The following is an 18,879-nucleotide window of genomic DNA, read 5'->3' as shown; positions in this document are numbered from 1 at the left end:
GGTCATTAAAATGTTATAGTCTTGAGTATAGAAAAGTTCATAAAAGCTCATTGTGAAGTCTTCCGTCAACATTTTATAAAAAGAATTATAGTGCAGATGTCATTAAATTGTCATTTAATGTGTCACTTCAAAAGTACAAGGCACTCAAGCCCAAAAGATTAAGTGCTTTAATTGCAATTATTTGAGGAAATCATGTAAGACATTATTATTAGAATGATTCATTATCTGACATATTTTTAGACGTAAGCTTTTTGGGGTCTTTTGTTTTCAGTCAGACTTTTTTATAAAGAAAATCCAACTGGGATTACACATATTTGCAAGTGTGCTTCTCTCACCGGATATTTTTAATATTTAAGAATTTTATTTAAATTAACCCCAAAATGGGCGGCACCCACATCCATCTCTCAAAAAAAGACACAGTGGCTCTAACTAGTGCTTGTTGATATCAAGGATACAGAGTCATCGCTTATAATATATATAAATTAGTGTCTATAACTATAACGAAACATGCACAAACCTTCCAGATTTGTTTAGAGGATCGTTAAAAAAATTAAAATAATTCTTTGGGATATTGAATCATAAGCAGCAAGCAAAAAAAAAAACTTCTGTGGACTCTCACGAGGCCCATTTCTTACAGTTCATTGCAGGTGTAACATTTGACTTTTATAGCAATGTGCAGTTGCTGCTCACCAAAATGGTGCATGAACAGATATATGCGTAAGTCATTTTTTTAACAAGTAACAACTCAAACTTTGCTGAAACCTTGATAAAAGCGAACAAGCCTATTTATTCCCTGAAACTATTATTTTTTTAAAGCACCGGCGTTGGAACCAGATATTAAAATGGGAGACGCGAGTGTCAAATTAATTAAGTTTTGTGTCGTGCGTTTGCTTGTTGCACATCGATAACAAACTGCTTCGTCTCACGTCTCAGCAAACACCTTTATTTCAGACAATCCTCTCAAATGCAGCTACACGAGGAACATTATTCATAAATGTGAGGTCTGAAAAACAACTTGTGGATGTTTTTGTGGCGTCAGACTGACCTCAAGTCAGTGAGAATCCTGTCTGCCCTGACTGGTTCTTTAATGGACTTGAATTCTATCTCAATTCTGCAGCTTCCTCTGTAAAACTTGAGAGACTCGGTGCACAAGCGCTTCACGCCGAGACCTCCATCTCCAGAAGGAGGACATCTCCTCTCGGTCCTGCAGCTTTTCGGACGTCCCGCCACTCGAACGCAGGCAGACGAGCGGAGTCCGGCTAACTTTTCATGGCCGCTTTAATCTCAGCGGCCCTGCGAGCGGCCATGGACTTCCTCCGCCGCATGGACGTGGCCGCGGCCTCCGCGACGCCGTGGTAGCTGTCCGTCTCCTGAGAGTCCTCGCTGTTCTGCGACTTGGTGCTGTCCTGCGAGTCCGGCTTCTGCCTCAGCGCCCGGATCTGCTCCTCCTTCAGCTCCAGGTACGAGCGCGAGAAGGTGTGAAAGATGGACGTGACGGGGAAGGCCATGAGGAGGATGCCGCTCAGGATGCTGCTGAGCGCCACCACCTGGCCGGGGATGCTCCTGGGCACCATGTCGCCGTAGCCCACCGTCGTCATGGAGATGACGGCCCACCAGTAGCTACCGGGGATGCTGGTGAACTCCTGCTTGGCGCCCAGCTCGCTCTCGGCGAGGAACACCAGCGGGGAGAAGAGAGCCATGGCGACGCAGAGGAAGAGCAGCAGCAGGCCGAACTCCCGCGTGCAGCGCCTCACCGTCAGGCCGAGCGTCTGCAGGCCCAGGGAGTGGCGGGCCAGCCTCATCACGTAAAAGATGCGCAGGGCTCGCAGGACTCGGAGAACCAAGCCCACCTTCTCCAGGTAGTTGTTCCCGGAGCCCGCGGATTTCCCTCCCACCGACACAGAGTCCACGATGAGGGTGACGTAGTAGGGCAGGATGGCCACCACGTCGATGACGTTGAGAGGCGTTCGCAGGAACGTGCACTTGCTCGGCGTCTGGATGAAGCGCAGCGTGAACTCCAGGGAGAACCAGGCGACGCACACCGTCTCCAGCACGAAGATGTTGTAGCACCTCTGGGAGCACTCGCCCTGCGGAGGAGGAGAAAAACAAACACTTTAAAAAGACACTTTTAATTAATTTCTTTTTTTTGTTGTTACATTGCAAAACAGCACCAACACCCCCCTTCGGCGTGCGAGGTTGAATAGCGCCTCAGATGAGGAGCGTGAAGTCAGTCGTCAGGAATCTATTTCGAAAGGCCGCTGTTTTGATTGGTGGGTTCGTCAACGCGGTTTTGATCTCGAGACAAAAAGGTGACGCCGAACCAAAACGTGGAAGAAAAGGCGCCGAAAGATTCGTGAAGTGTAAAACAAAAGGCTTTGATTATGTGATTTTGTAACGCTAAGATCTGCTGACAATGAAAGTAATTAAGTGTAAAAAGTCTAAAAGCTACCGCTGATGAAATATATGCCCTCTTTTCATGATAATCTATTTTTTTCTTCTTCAAGACTGCTGAAATAGGGTTCATAAATATTTGAAAATATAATTATAAGAGATTACTTGGTTATTAAGTCAAAGTCAAACCCCTGGAGGAAGAAGAAAAAAAATAAGTGTGTGCTTTTTGGTTTTTCTGCATTTAATTAAGTGTTATTAATTACAAAGAAATTATTCTTTGCTTTAATTGTAGCAGTTGTGTGCGGATTAACTAGAATATGAGAATGTGTGGAGCGATGCAGAAAAAAAAAAACCTTTTTTTTTGTTGTAAATGTTGTGTAATGCTGAGAAATAGATGAACAACATGAACATAGGATGACATTCAGGAGCCAACAGGGACACGAACGCACACTTTGGTTGTAAAGATCATCTCCAGGTGTGAACGTGACTGTGTGTGCTGAGTCAACAGCTCCGCTGCCATGGAGACGTCATTCCAACCGACCGGCCTCAAAGAAAAGAAGTCTTGAGCCTCGTGCATTTTTCATATAGCATGTTTTTTTTTTTGCCTAACAGAGCTTTAAAAAAAAAAAAAACCTTGCTAAACCCATTAAGGACCATGTAGTTCACGCACGTCGGCACACAGCTGGAGTTGCACAGCGGCAGCAATTAAACCCTGCGATATGGATTTGGGAAAAGTAGTCTTGGTGATCAAAAGTGGTATGGATCCATGCGCTTTAGCGCTTTAGTGCTGCGGTGTCAAACTGAACAGCTGGTTCCACCGACAGCTGGTTAACCACAGCAGCACGTCGGCCCTTCTGACGGATGCCGCTGGTTCGAGCACACCCCTTTGAAGGTGAATATCCAAATGCTACTTTGCTACTGCATTACTTACCAATTTATGATTGGGAAAAAAGCATGAGAACTTGCAGTTTTTTTGCATTGTAAATCAGATTTAAAAAAACAAAACAAAAACACACATAATCTAATAAGAAAGACAACATGTGTACAGCTCGACGTCTCTCCATCAGCCCTCGTCTTGAAGCTGCGGAGAGATTATTGTTTCTGATTCTAGCTTTCTGAACGGTGATTAGCCGGTCGGGTTGGTCCGCCTCTGGGGTCCAGACTAAAATATCTCCACAATCACATGAATTACCACTTTGTACAAAACACGCGCGCTCCCCAGAGGATGAATCCAACTGACCTTGGTGACCACCGCGACCTTCACGTTGCTTCACACATTCATGGACCCCAGAGGATGAAATGTAATATCTACTGAACGCCAGAATCACAATTTATGGAAACTTATTAGCATTTAACTCTGGGATTAAAACACGTATTTATACCACGTGTCAATGACGATAGAAGAGATTCTAATCATTCCCATCACAATGTCATTGCGTTGGAGCGACCACAGTAGTAATCGAGGCCTGTTTGCATCCGCCTCCGGCTCGGAGGAAGTTCATTTACACCGCCGGCTCACCGAGGAGTAAAAGCAGAGTCACGTCAGAAAGGCTCCACAGGCGGTTAACATTCAAATGAGCGACGGGGCTCAACCGGCCAGCTGCGAACAAGCCTAAATATTCTTATTTTGGAGTGTGAGGTGATAAAAAAAAAATATGCGCGAGGTTAAGAGGACAGATTGTCAGCTTCTCTTTGAGGGGATTTTAAGCCCAATTGGACCAGAAAGGTAAAAGATTATTATTTTTTTAAAACATGTTTTATATTCTGGATATATTATAGAGGGAACAGTACTTGAATATCATTATATTCAGTAAAACAGCCTCTTCATTCAGTTATATAAATGTCAGCAGCCGAGCCGTTATCCGCTTTACGACGGGGTCATCAATCCACCTTTGAGTCCTCATGCAAAGTGTTTTCCTTAATAATAATATACACACATATATATATTATAATTTTTTTATTAAAGTGCTGCTGAAGCTCTTGGGAGTCGCAGCGGAGAAATTAAAAAGTGAGCAAAAATCCCCCCTCATAACCACATGCTGTCATTCCCAAATCCGAAAAAATAAAAACGAGGCTGAAGCCAAGACAAATAAATGTGCTCCTGTCCAAACCCGTAAGGAGCCCATCGGTTTCCACACGGCAACCAGTATGTTTCACACCTCCTCTGCGTCCACAAGGGGAGTCTGTCTGTGTGGGTTGTTTTTTTTTCCTTCTTCTCTTTTCCTCGTATCTGACCAGCATATTTGTATTGTTTCCACGGCTGAGTGCACGCTCTCCCTCTCCTGGTGTAGCTAGGATCAAATTAAAAGCTCACAGTTATCCGTCTCGGAGATCGGGGGGGTCATGACCCCGTCACAGTTGAAGAGGAGCATGTGAACCAGACAATGAGGGAGGCCTCTGATCCCTCACAGATAAGTTGCAGTGGGTGTGATTCCCCCCCCCCCCCCAAAAAACAAACAAGTGGCGAGCCGGTTCACAGCCTCGGCACAGCCACCGTGCTTTTAATGGGTTTATTCATCCGCCTCACTGGGGCCTCTGCTCTCCGAGTGTCTGAGTCGCCCCCCCCCCCCCTCCCCCTCCCAACCCCTCCTCCGCGTCTCTTCCAGAAACCATCTTTAATAAGCTTCTGCAAAAAAAAAAATAAAAAAAAATAGGGGAATCTCATTTCTAGAACAATAACGGGATTGCGTGTGAATCCTCTGGCTTTTTTAAAAAGGTCAAGCAAGTGCTATTTCCATTATGCGCGAGAAGAGACGGCAGGTGTGTGAAGGTGTGGACAATAAACACCAGTCTAGGCTTTCCCCTTTTAGCACCGAGAGCAAACATACGGAGTGACACGTGTGCAAGTCATAAATATGTAAATGACTTGAAAACCAGGGAACATACAGCATTACTTACTACGGGTGTGACTTTCCTTATTTTCACCCAGCGTCCTCTGGATATGCGAGGCGATAATTGTGCACGCGCACGACTGCAAAGTCAAAGAACGCGTTCACACTATACGCTCGACTACGTTCACAGAGGTTTCATTTCCACAGGCAGAATTAATGTATGGCATTCATTGACTGTCCCAAAAGGGATTGGAAACGTGCTAAATATATATATTTTTCTTTTTTATAGGCCCCTGAAAAAAAAAATGCTGTCACTCACACAGTGCATGCTGGGATAGACTCCTCCCCCTATCTCTCACACACACACACACACACACACACACACACACACAGTTAACTATGTATTCAATAACCATTAGGGCCTCACGTCTGTCTACCTCATGTCAAAAAAACTGCCAGTCAAGAATATGTTTCTATCCTCGTCTCAATTCTTCTCCCACAACCTTGAACCTACTTTCCTTCAGAGTGAACATCTAACGTCTGCGACGTTGACTGCTGGGCTTTTGCGATGACCGTCTGGGATAAGAGGGAACGGCGAATCGGGAGAATGGTTGAGGGAAATCAAGAGTCGTTTTACACAAATTAAAACAAGACAAGACTGATGCTCCCACGCGCTCAGCGAACCTGCTGTGTGTCTAATCATTTCTCAAAATGACCAAATTATATCATCTTGTCTGCCCCCCCGCGGCGGTTTGGTGACTTTCCTCCAGTACTCACGCACGTGTGTGTGTGTGCGTGTGTGTGTGTGTGTGTGTGTGTGTGTGTGTGCAGAATTATGACGAGCAGGCAAATTGTTCTGCTCAAACCACAGATTCAATAATTACATAAGCATGATTACTTTCTCTGCCACTCTAATAAACATCGTCTTTGGCAAGAAGAAGAAGTCTAATCCACCACCGCGCCATGAGTTCAAAATGTCTAATCATTTCAGAAATGGATTTATTTTTCCATCGCCTGAAAACACCACTATAACTCACACACACACACACACACACACACACACACACACACGTGGGCATCGATCTCGGCCCAAGCGGTTTCGTTGCTTGTCAATATGTATTTATTACGGTCGGTTCTTTAGGGAGGGCGGACGCTTGCTGAGCAGAAATATCTTCCAACCATGCGATCCCCAATCCCTTGCAGCTTTTACAATGCATGCTCTTCCAACAACACTCATGTACACAACGTGTGTCATGTGCACGTCTCCTGTAACCACCTGCTCTGACCAAGGCCTGCAGGCCTGATGGCGGTTACAGCTGAATAGCTGACTGTGCAGTCACAGGAACACTGAGTCTTCTCCCTGCATGGCCATACACTGTTATTTATACCCTGTTCTCTACCGCTGTGACAACCACTATTACCCATGAGGGTGATTTGAGTTTCATCTTATCTAACATAATCTATAATGCCATCGATGATTACGGCTGTTGCCTGACAAATCGCTCTCGCTCTCTCACATATACAATAATCATTACTATAACTAATGAACTCAAGTCCACAGAGAGGGAGTGCATATATATATATATATATATATATATATATATATATATATATATATATACACACACACACACACACATATATATATATATATATATATATATATATATATATATATATATATGTATATATGTGTGTGTGTGTGTGTATATATATATATATATATATATATATATATATATATACACACACACACACATATATACATATATACATATATATATATATATATATATATATATATATACACACACACACACATATATACATATATATATATATATATATATATATATATATATATATACACACACACACATATATATATATATATATATATATATATATGCATTTGACATGAAAGCTCAGTCTCGTGGGACTTTGATTCGATGGCACGGTTCCCTCGTCTTCCCGGAGAACCATCAGTCGATATCCTTCACAGCAAAGTGCTTCCTTTGTGGTTCCGCCGGAAGAAATATTTGAATATATTCCAAATATCGAGTACTGCGAGACAACGTTTCAAGCCGACGGCAGACGGACTACTCGAGCTGTAAATGTTTACTAATGCAAACTGGTAACAGGAGAAGAGTTTCCTCAGAAAGTCAATGCTGCTGCTGAGAGGCGGTTCAGCTGGTGAGCTCGCGGCTCCTCAGGGAGGAGCAATTAGAGCTGGAGCCTGGTTCTGCTGTAACCGAAGGGCTGGACAAATACATTATTTAACCTTTTTATACTCTTTTGCTGGATGTCTCTGGTGTTATATTGTTAGGGTCACATTATGCACTTAAATCGACGAATGCATTAATATTTTTATTGGATGAACTGATGATACGGTGCAGTTGGGCAGCTTTGACTGAGCCTATTTTAATTAACATTGCCTTCTCTTGCTTCTCACAAAGTGCTATATTTAAATTAACAGCTTAAAGAACCATTTTTTTTTCTTTCCCTTATATGCTGGTACTCATCCACTCTCTGTACATTGTTCAACTGGAGGTTTGCACAACTCCCGTATAGCATAAAACACGGCAAAGTTCCCACGGGGGAATTTACAGTTTTACACTTAAAGATAAAACTATAAAAATCCCTTCTTGACTCGCCAAGAAATAATTTTTTGCGCGAACGCCGAATGAGCATATCACCACCGCCATGATGGATCGCACACTTCTGAGCACCAAACAGCAATACGTCAAGCTCACAGTCAGGAGGGATGAGCGATGTTCACCGTCCTATTTTCAGCAGAAACTATACGACTAAAAGTCTGACGCACATTTCTCATCCAGCCCGTCCACGACCCTCTGAGCTCCGGGGTGAGGGTGCACACTTTTAAAAGTGGCTGCATGGGATTTACATCAGAATGGAGTGCACCGAGAGGCTTTAAATCCACAGCTGGAGGCCGACGGAACAAGATCGCAGCTTTCAAAGATGCTTCTGTGGACAGATTAAGCAATTCTGAAGGAAGAAATCAACAAAACACTTGAGATGTTTAATCCCCTATTCATCCTGAGAGTGCAGAGAGCGGCCATGAAATGCCAAATGCAATATAACTTCTTCTTGTATTTTGTGTGTGAGGGAAAGAGACGGGTGGAGAAAGGCTTCTTAGCCACCAAATGTTTTTCTTTTTTTTTAAAGAGCCACATTAGATTAGAAGGCCTGGCTAAGTGCTTTTCATTGCAGGAGGATCCTCAAAAAGCTTTTTTTTCTGCCCGAACTCCCTCCTATGCGGCTCAAGTGACCAAGTGCATGAAGATGGACGCTTCCTGGGTTTTAGGTTGCATCGCTCGCCGGCTTCACAGCGCAATTTCATTTAGGCCAGAGTCCACGATTGAGAGCTCCAAACCATGACTTCATTTACTGGCAAATTAAAAAAATGATGAAGATGCTTTGGAGTGTGAGTGTGTCTGTGTGTGTGTGTGTGTGTGTGTGTGGAAGCCGCAGCCGTTTGCTGTTGTTTGACGTTTTAGCCTCTTTTAGCTAACGGTAACTTTATACTGTTTTCGTCTGGCGGCACACGCAGAAGTGCCTCAAAGACCAGATTGTGTTTAAGTCTACGAGAACGTGACCCCCACGTCTGTGTTTTCATAGGAGAACTGTAACCCCTTCAGTTCATGAAAGACAATCTTAACAGTTTTGGTCGGCCAAAAATGTCGCATTCAGCTTTCAGTCGTTGTTAGCTCCACCCTCTCGGAGCTAAAAACAAGATGGCGACGGCCCAGCGCGAGGCTCGATGGCACCCGACAAACCAGTAGATGACTTCTTATATATGTTGTCTCTTTAAACTGAGTATTTAGAGGCTAAAGAGACATAATTATATATATATATATATATATATATATATATTGGATTTAATTTGCCACTGGACTCCAAGTGAATGCTAATGTTGCTTCATATCTGCTGGATGTGTTTTATCTGGTAACATATTAGCCATATTAGCCTTAAAAAATGATAATATGTATTGTGTCCAAAGCTTGTTTCCAATGCCCAGGAAATCAGTTTAGGATAAAATGAATAATGATTTAACACAATGCGTTTTATTGAAAGTATTCTAATGAGGTCTAAGCGCTGCTTCCTTCATGCTGCCCGAACACCGGAGCCATAACTGAGGTCTCAGAAACATAAAAAATACTAATACCTCATTAGTTTCATTACTGTGCAGATGTAAATGGTTGGCTATCAAAACTAATGGATATTGGGGAGTGTCTGTGATGGAAGGGGGGGGGGGAGTGGGCGGACTGGTAATTAGCAAAAGAAATTCACCAATTTGAGCTGAATGCAAAGGGTCAAGCCACTTCGATGCTTTGCTCGGCGAAGATTTTGGCTTTTTTCGGGGGTGGCGCTTTGTTTTGGTTTTTATTTACCAGCGTTTATGGCGGTTCAAATTATGCAAATGAGCGGCGGCTTGCGGCTTGATTCCCTTCGTTGTGTTATTGTAGGTGTTCCGAGAATGACACAGCCACCTCATTATACCCATAAACCCTTGCAGGTTTTTTTTTTTGGGGGGGGGGGGGGGGGGGGGGTTTGCCCACTTAGTTTGGGTTCTCACTTCTAATGAACCACCCCCGAGCTAATGTTCCCTCGCGGGGAGGCGAGAGGCTCACTTTCTCAGGCACCTCCGGGTGGTTAATTGGTGCCACGATGACACCTTTTCAAGCCGTCCAGAGTTTGAAACATATAAATCACTCCTGTTGCTCTCCTGAATCAAATAAATAAAGCGGTTTCATACGGGCGTGTAATGACAGATGACGCCTAATTGGAGATAAAATGAGACGACGTCAAAGCTGGTCTTTGTTCAGCTTTTACTCGCTTTGTTTTCCTGATGGATTTTCCCTTTGAAGCTTACGCACTTCATGCTGACACCCCCCCCTCCCTCCCTCTCGCAGCCTGCTGATGAAGATACATCTCTGACAGAGGGAGAAGCTGCGGGGCTCTTCTTTAATCACACCCTGGTCTGCTGATGTCGTTCAGGAGGTGAATCAGTGCGATGCGAAGACGCTCCGGAGGCTACGGATCGCTGAGGCTCTCTTGAAGCCTCCGAGGCAAAAAAAAGGTGGACACGAACCGGCTCAGGAGGAGAACATCGGAGGCTTCAAAACGCTTTCTTTGTGACAGACTTTGGCAGCCTGTGTAGTAACCGGGTACAAAAGCCTGAGGCAGCAACACTTCTCTTCCATCGAGATGAAAGCTGAATGCAGCAACAGGTGGATGCGCTCCGCTCTCACTGTCAGACGTAATTAGAGGCTTGAAGTCACGAGTATCGTCCTTTATTTTAGACATTTCAACCTGACAGGCTCCGAGCGTTGTACAGTGCTTGATTTAAATCAGGATTCGGATTATTTTGGGATAAACTGAAATGACAGAAATACCCCCAACGTTTTTGGAGAATACGGCGACTTCCTTTCCGTCACTGAAATGAAAAGCTCCCGGTCTCACGTCCGTACGTTTTTAACGTGCCATGCCAAAGGACTAAAACACATGAAAGCTAGCCTGTCTCTGACTTTTAAAGCACTTTTCGTGATTATTCTTCACAAAAAAAAAAAGGACCCGAGCGACAAATCTCACAAACGTTGGCTTCTCTTTGACGAGGCCAACCAGAAGCGTCAATCATCATTAATCCCCATTAATTGCCTGTCAATCTCTTCCTCCTTTGTTTTGGTTCTACATTACCTCATTTGAGCCTGTTTTGATTCTTCCCACTGAATAATTGTTATCTACAATACCGTTTTTAATGTATTCTGTAGTCTGATTGTGTGAGATTGATGTCTATATAAATATGGGATGGTGGCAGCTTGAATATCAACAAGAGAGTCAGTTGAGCTCGATTCACTTAAGTTGATGAACATGATTTCAATCTTTTTTAAAGGGTTCATCTTTAACAGACAAATGAACGATAACGCATGTTTGCCAATAAATAGTTCAACGCATAAAACTCCCCACCAAAACCTTGTGGACTAAAGAAATAAGATGTAACGTGTTAAATTAGCTCTTTAGAGTTGCTGCTATCGGATTTAGCAATTTCCCATTCTTTACAGTCTTTATGCTAAGCTACGCTAACTGCGCCTTAGCTCTATTAACACAATATTTATATCGATATTCTCATCTAACTCTCAGACAGCAAGCAAACTCTTTCAAAAATGGATTAGGACTGCGTGGCTACACTTTGCATAATCATCATGGCATATAACAATAATGAGCATTCATTTGATCTCATTTCATATTCATTTTTTTGAAAGCAGGTCGAATAAAATCAACTGCACGGGGAGAATATGTGTGGGATTCGGCAAACACAGAACCAGCACCGACTATTCATTTAAAGATCTGTGAATATAAATAAATATCGCCCGTTTTCCTCTTCCATGTCAATTACTGCCTAGAACTTGGATCTCCCTCTGAAAGCATTTGTGCCGCAGGAACAGTGAGGAGAGCGACGCAAGAATCTGGTATTCAAGTGAAGGGAGAAGCAGCTTCTGTGTCCCTGAGCCTTCCAGCCTGTGTCTCTGTCACAATGATTTACAATGAAGACAGGAAGACTCTGTATGTGGGCTGCAGCATCAACATAATCTCAATTCTACTGTAGCAGCTGTAAAGCACTCGCATCCTCCGAGGCTGTTCGGAATAAAGAAGGAATCCTCCGTGCGAGGTTCCTTACGTTTATAGTTATGTGTGAAATCATGGAAATATGTTCAGCAAGTGATGGTTGGAGCATTTTTTTTTTGCTGTTAGACGTCACAGAGAGCGTTCTGTTCAACTCTGGGTGAGCCATCGTTTTTTTATATCACATCATATCATCATACTTTCTAAAATTATTAATTTATAACGCCACTCTTTTGAATGGTAGTTAAATTATTAGGATGCTGAGTTCTGCAGCTTTTTGCCGAGTTGAATCATTCCAATCCAATAATCGTCAGGACTTCTAGAAATGAAATATGTGGAACCAGATATGAGTTTTGGCCTTTTTTTTGGGGGGGGGGGGGGGATCATTTAAAATGACTTTGTGAGCCAAGGCCAAAAGTAATTACAGAAGTTGATTGTTGAAGAGACGGCGTGAACTCACCCTCTCCTCCTCCTCCCTGAGGTCTGGCATGGTGCTGACGCACAGCGTCACCGCGGTGATGGCTACAAATATCACCGACAGACAGGCGAAGATCTTCCCCGGCAGGCCTGAGTGGGGGTTCTCCACCATGTCCCGAAGCCTTCGCATGCAGCCCCCCGTTTGGGCGTCTTCCTGCGGCCCTGCTCCGGGGGACTGCAGGCTCTCCTCGCAGGACTGCGGCGAGGTGAGCTCGGCCTCCTCCTCCTCCTCCAACCGCTGCAGCTCCTTGTACTCCTCCTGCCTGAGCCGCAGCTTCCTGAGGCAGCACCAGTCCAAGTTGTTCTCCTCCACCCCCCAGTACAGCAGCTCCTCCTGGAAGGACAGGGCGCACATCTCCCTCAGCAGCCGCAGCTTCCCCGCCGCCAGGAAAGAGACGATCGTGCGGAAAGCCGACGGGCTCCGGTCGAAGAAGTACTCGTTGCGGCTGACGTCGTAGTCGTCGCACAAGTCCATGATCTCGGCCTCGCTGCTGCAGCCGCGCAGCTTGCCCAGTCTCGTCAGGGGGAACTCCTCCAGCGTGGACCAGGGGATGCGGTACTTGATCCCCCCCACGTTGATGACGGCCGCCCCGTCACCGAGGTCGATCTCGTCCCCGTCCTGCTGGCGGGGCTGAGCCTGGGGCAGCAGCTGGGCTCGCTTGTAGAACAAACCCTTCTTGCTTTCCACCTCCTGCGGGTTCTCCACCTGCTTGAAGTGGAAGGGGGTGAACTGCTGCTCGGTGCTTCCAGCCAGGAAGGCCACCTCCTGGTACATCACTGCCACTTTGCTGGGGGACCCTGTCCCGCACGATGAGATGGGACGGTGGCTTCAAGGGGTTCGTGGCTGGTAGGTGACTGGGTGCTCGTCACCCATTCAGCGACACGGCATGTCTCTGTGGGACAAAAAAAGACAAGTCTTTGTGTCTTTATACACTTTATTTTATCTGTCTTTCGCTCTTTATCTCTAGCAAACCTTCAGGACAAGTCTATGAAAGGTCTAAAAGCCGAATGCCTCAAACAAAGTACTCGTCAGTCGGTGAACAACCTCTGATACCTTTTCTGACGTCCAAACTGGGACCGTGCGTCATGGTTATCCACATTCGTGTGGTTATTGTGTCTCGCCATTCTTTTAAGGCCTGGACACGATGCCGGTCGGCATTTAAATACATTCCAGTTGAATCGCCGACGATTTGGTGCATGCATTCGCTTCATGGAGGCGACCAAACCCGTGAACACTCATGCCCAGAGATGTGGTCCTGCAACGTGTACAAAGTTTTAAATTCTTTGAGCATAGTTTTCATATCTTCGGGATATGAGAGGAAACCCATTTCAAGAAAAAAATACATCAGTAAACTCGATGAAAGAGATCCACAGAGTCCTAACATCATTGTTTTTTTTTCACTCCCTGCTACTCCCTGTGTTGGACTGAATACAGAAATAATTGTGCAGACAGCCGACAAGTCAAAACACTTTTCTCTGGACTCTAATTGCAACAGATCCAACAAAAGCAACTATGGATGTCAAGTCGCAGCCTGAATCCAATGCTGTGAAATTAATAATGTGTTTTTTTTCCCTTTTTACTGCAAACACCGTAGGCTCTGAAATAAGACAATTTAGAGTTTTGTGAAACCAACTGGGGCGAAAAATAAAAAAAATAGCTGATGATTAAGTCTGACATCACTGTCTTTAACAAGACAGTGATGTCCAACCTCCCTTTTTTTTTGCCCGAATCGGCCCAGTCTCATCACTTTCTGATCAAACAATAAAATGTCATGTGTGTTATTGACTCTTTTCACATCTTCTAAAAAAAAAAAAAAGAAGAAGAAAAGAAGCTATTTCCATTCAATTTTGCATCTCTGAAGCCACGCTGTCTCGACAAGCTGCGCCTCTTGTTACATTCACCACACATGGCTGCAGCAACAGGCCAGCGCTCTCACCGAGGATGACTGTGCCGGACCCGAAGGCGGTGGTGGAGCTGATGCAGGGAGGTCGGGCACATCATCACAACAAATTAGGAGCGGGACCCCCTCGGGCTATCGCTCTTCTATTGTGTAGCCAATAATCTTTTAGGCCGCTTTCTCGGCTGGAGGGGGTGGTGGTGGGGTGGTGGTGGTGGTGGTGGGGGGGGGGGGGGGGGTTGTGGGAGAGATGCATCTCTAACGGCGACTCGGCAAAGTGCTTCTGACGGGGAGCAGTTTATTGAGCGTGACACTGCACCCAGGGGTGGCTTCCAGGAGCACAAAAAATGAAAGTTATATAAGAGGAGCTGCACGGAGAAGCGACATGTCATTCATGGGAATTTTATATTTATAAATCGCAGGATTAAGGCACCAGCAGCAGGGTCGTGGTCTAAAAAGGTACATTTAGGTCAGTTTTGCTTCTTCACTTCACTCGCTGAGATTTAGACAAGAATATCTAAACTCCAGCCAGTAGATGGTTAGCTTAGCTTTAGCATAAGACTGGACACATAACTACAGGTGGTGCGTTGCATTGTGGGTAATATAGAGGCAAAATGTTCTGACTATGAAGAAGAACATGTAAAACAAAAAAGACGACACATCTGGTGTGATCGATCCGACGATGTCGGAGGAGTGCGACGCTACATCGGTGGTCGATCTGTTACGAGATACGCGTGGACTCTAATTACGTTTTTATGAATGTGATCGTCACAAATAGTTCACCGATAAAAAAAACAGAAGACCGAATCGCTTTTAAATGCTTAAGAAACAGGTGGTCTTATGAATCTTAATTCTAGTAAATGTGATTTATTTCCACGTTGTTTTCTACGCCCTCCGGCGTAGAGTTTAAACGCTCGAGCGCCGTCTGCGGAGGCGGAGCTTGAGTATGAACAACGCTTTAAGGAAGATGTCAATCAAACGCTGTCTGTAGAGTAAAAAACGCAAGCGGACTCTTTCAATCTCACTAATTCCGCTTTGCATATCGTAGGTAAATAATGTTGCTGAACGTTAGCTCTTTGACGATGCGGTGCAGGGATTCCCAATGTTTTTTGGCCCCCGGGTAAAGAAGCGGTGTCTACTTTGATCCACATCACAGGTTATAACTTTAGTGAGGACTTTAAAGTTCAACCAAAGTGCAATTTTTCATTTGAAGGATTACAAGCGGTAGAAGTAACCGGTGTTTCTCCATAAAGAAAGCATCGGTTCGTACCCCTTTACTAATCTTGTGAGCCTCAAGAGCCTTTATTTGTCTTTTATCTTCTTCTAATTTAATAAACCAGGCCGCTAATGCAACACTTTACTTAAGATGGATTTTGAGTAAAAAAAGGATGCTACCAGTTCAAGTACTTTACGTCCCTCTCATCCTCATTAGGCGGGGGTAAGTGAAGCGGATTAGGTCATGTTTCCTCTCACCCTCAACACACAATTTCCTGCCAGAGACCTGTGACCCTGAACGCCTCACGTGTGTTTCAGACGCTGGATTTGTGACAAAGGCGCCCAAAAAAAACAAAAACCCAATGCTTTTCAGAAATACTTCCAAGGTGGATTCTTTTCTTTTATCAGGAACCACCTGTTTGCTCATGCAAACATCATTTAAATGCCTCTTTGCATAAATCTGCAATTCGTGCATCACTGACACATCCACTCTAGTCTTTATCCGTGTGACACGGAGATCTTGAACTGTCACCTGAACCGGCTCCTAATTCAGACCGATGGTCCTCCTCAGAGCGTCTTTTCGTCACTCGGTGCTCGACGGCGTGCGGACGATCGAGCAGCGCGGCAATCAGCCCGATGGAGAGAGAGAGAGAGAGAGAGAAAGCGATTTCACGATCTGCAGTGACGCAAAACGTCTCTCTCCATCTGCAATAATCATAATCACGGAGGGAGTGCTTCTCACAACATAATCGCATGCGTAAGAGTCTGAGGGGCCCAGAGATGGAGAGCACCTTTCAGATTCTGAGTCACAGGAAGTGATGGTTCTGTTGACCAGCTGGGGGGTTTGTGTCATGAAAGAGATGCTTTATTACAGATTCAGCTCACAATGTTCATAATAACAAAAGGGCAAAACATCGTGAATCTTAAATGGGCTAATCGGGTCGATCCAAGTCGAAAAGTCTTTCTATACCACAAAGTCCCAAAATCAAAAACACATGATTTTTTTCCTCATTCTATTTTATATCAATCCAGCCTGTTGTTGCTGTGAGTTGCATGAATATGTTTCGGTGATATGGGTCGTGGTGCCGTCTGCCTAAATGTGGCAGTCGGCTCCGTGGTGCACAAAGTGCTCATAAAAATAGCTCTGAAAAACGGTGTCTTTTTTTTTCTCCAGAAATCTTGACCCGGTTGCTCAAGATAGCCCACAGACCGAGTTGTGAGGCGGCTCTTCGCGGAGGAAAAGCTGCGGGGTTGAAAAGGAAAATAGTTTGCACGCAGAAGGCCGACATCCTCACGGCCGATAGCTTCAAAACTACGGCGACGGCGTACCAAAACCATCCGTACTTGCGTAGTCTCTCTCTCTCTCCCACACAACACCCAGTTCATAACCTCCAGAAGTACCGTGACAGCCCTTCAAATTGAAGAATTAAACGTGCGCTCGGAGCCCGACAGCCGACAGGGAGGAGGAGATAACGGGTTGAATAAAATTGCTGGGGGGCAAAAGCGTCTATTCGATGTCGAGCCGTGAGAGCGGAAAGAGGATGTGATGTTTGCGCGGAAGAAGCACGGTTATTAGGACACAGAGTTTGGAGCCCGAATACGGGGTAAAAACTAAACAACAACACAGCCTGAAAGACAAACACGCAAAGAATGTGACACACCTGCCCTCCCTCTGCACTCTCTAGCTCCTCTTTTCTCTCTCTTACATTCATATGTGTGTGTGTCTCTGCAACAAACAAACAAACAAACAACAGCGAGTGCAGCGGTGTCTTTCCATCTGAAGTCATCGTGCCGCTTCCCCATCCGCTCACCTTCAGGAGGGCTAATTAGAGAAATGAGTTGCTGAAGTGTTTGGTCGCAGGGTCGAAAATGACACACACACACACACACACACACACGCACACACAGAGAGAGAACAGACTGCCATGTTGTCATTAGCTCGTCCTCTCTTGTTTCAAGGGCCCACCGGTGCAGCGCTTTGGCCCTGATTCACTGTGAAGGAGAGCATCCGTCTCCACATATCAACAGGTTAATGAAAGGTGTGGGGGAGGGGGGGCATGTTTGTATAGACAATCCATACGAGGTTAATAAAAAGCCTCTCATCTAATGAAGGTGAAACTCCTCTACTTAAATGCTGACAGGTAAATCCATGTTATTGATGGACAATGCTTTGAAGAGGTTTATGGGTTTTTTCCGTCTGGAAGCAGCACAACGGGAATGCTTAAGGGAATCCCTTAAATGTGAGTGATCAGCCCCCCGCACCCCCCCAGAGGAAAAGGGTAATGATATCCCATGAGGAGATGGATTTAATACAACACGTCTGGACGCACTCGAGAATTATTATTGTAGTGAATAACAAATACTGTGAGGACAACAAGGAGTCAATACTTGAGAATGATTAGCTTGTGTGGCCCCTTCACGGACCCCCCTAGAGGGAAACCAGTGGGGGAATACATGGAAGAAGTTTGTCACGTGTATAAAGATATGCTGCTTCTGCATTAACAGATCAACATCTGATAAGTGTTTGACCATTTCGACCCATTTGTGGGGTTATTGAAACCAGTAACGTGACTATAAATAAATAAACAAATAAAACTAAAACACAAATCCTCACTGCCAGACTCACCCAGTGTGCAGCTGAGCTCGTGTCCATGTGTTCCAGCTGGCTCGTGCACGTTCGCAGCCCACTACGTGCGGCGGCGGCGGCCGCGGCCGCGGCGGCTGCATGCCTGTAAGTTTTCCACGCAGATGTTCTGGGGCTCAAACCCTCCGCGGAGTTGATGTTCTTTCACGGCTTAACCGCCCGGGGTGTTCACCGCGCAGCCCCCGAAACACCGACCCGGTCCACGGGAGCCGGCAAGCGGGCGGACGGACAGGACGCGCGTTGCTCCACGTTCAACGCGCACTCCGTCCGACCGCTGCGCTCTCCATCGGGGACGACGTGGCAGATGTTGCGGAGCAGATTGTGGTGCGCGTGTGTTGTGTGCGTGTGTGTGTGTGCGCGCGTGTGTGTGTGTGTGTGAGGCAACTGAAAGACTGATGGTGGTCACACACCGCTCTCTGACTGAAGTGCCTCCGGAGCTGCGCGCTCCGCGGTGCGCTGCGCTCAACTGCGTCTATGGGAAAAACGCGCAGGCTTCAAGTCCAACCCGACCGCGTCAGGGGGGGCGGGGGGGGAGTGTGGGGGGGGGGGGGGGGGGGGGGGGTTATGGGATACGCATGGACCCTAATTATGTTTTTCTTTTCTGTATCCTCATTGTATTCCTTAACGTGGCACCAAATTCTGCTTATATAAAAAAAATAAAAAATAAAAAAATAAAAAGTTTCTCAGTGACATAAGACCAGATATTGCTGAAACTGAGCTGAACGTTATTTTTATTAAATATAGACTCCGCATTTTAATTCTGGAATACTTTGCTCAT

At 45.3% G+C, this 18,879-nt stretch overlaps 1 protein-coding gene across 1 annotated transcript; it reads right to left on the bottom strand.

The window, feature by feature from the left end:
• Positions 1–928: 928 nt before the first annotated feature.
• Positions 929–13,237, bottom strand: kcng2 (potassium voltage-gated channel, subfamily G, member 2). Its single transcript, XM_034544972.1, has 2 exons — positions 12,328–13,237; positions 929–2,087 (listed from the first exon to the last, which is right to left on the bottom strand). The coding sequence occupies exons 1-2, from the start codon at positions 13,117–13,119 to the stop codon at positions 1,260–1,262; spliced, it is 1,620 nt and encodes a 539-aa protein (XP_034400863.1). The 5' UTR covers positions 13,120–13,237; the 3' UTR covers positions 929–1,259.
• Positions 13,238–18,879: the final 5,642 nt, after the last annotated feature.

Source organism: Cyclopterus lumpus, chromosome 11 (genome assembly GCF_009769545.1).
Source record: "Cyclopterus lumpus isolate fCycLum1 chromosome 11, fCycLum1.pri, whole genome shotgun sequence".
NCBI classification, from domain to species: Eukaryota; Metazoa; Chordata; class Actinopteri; order Perciformes; family Cyclopteridae; genus Cyclopterus; species Cyclopterus lumpus.
The sequence above is the reverse complement of the archived record's forward strand: the minus strand, read 5'-3'. Positions and strand labels throughout refer to the sequence as shown.

What these genes read in the sequence shown, in the direction of transcription:
- kcng2 (XM_034544972.1), bottom strand. Translation starts at nt 13,119, where the DNA reads ATGTACCAGGAGGTGGCCTTCCTGGCTGGAAGCACCGAGCAGCAGTTC. An exon ending in TCAGGGAGGAGGAGGAGAGG is followed by an intron (nt 2,088 to 12,327) that starts GTGAGTTCACGC and finishes CCTCCTCCGCAG; the next exon opens with GGCGAGTGCTCCCAGAGGTG.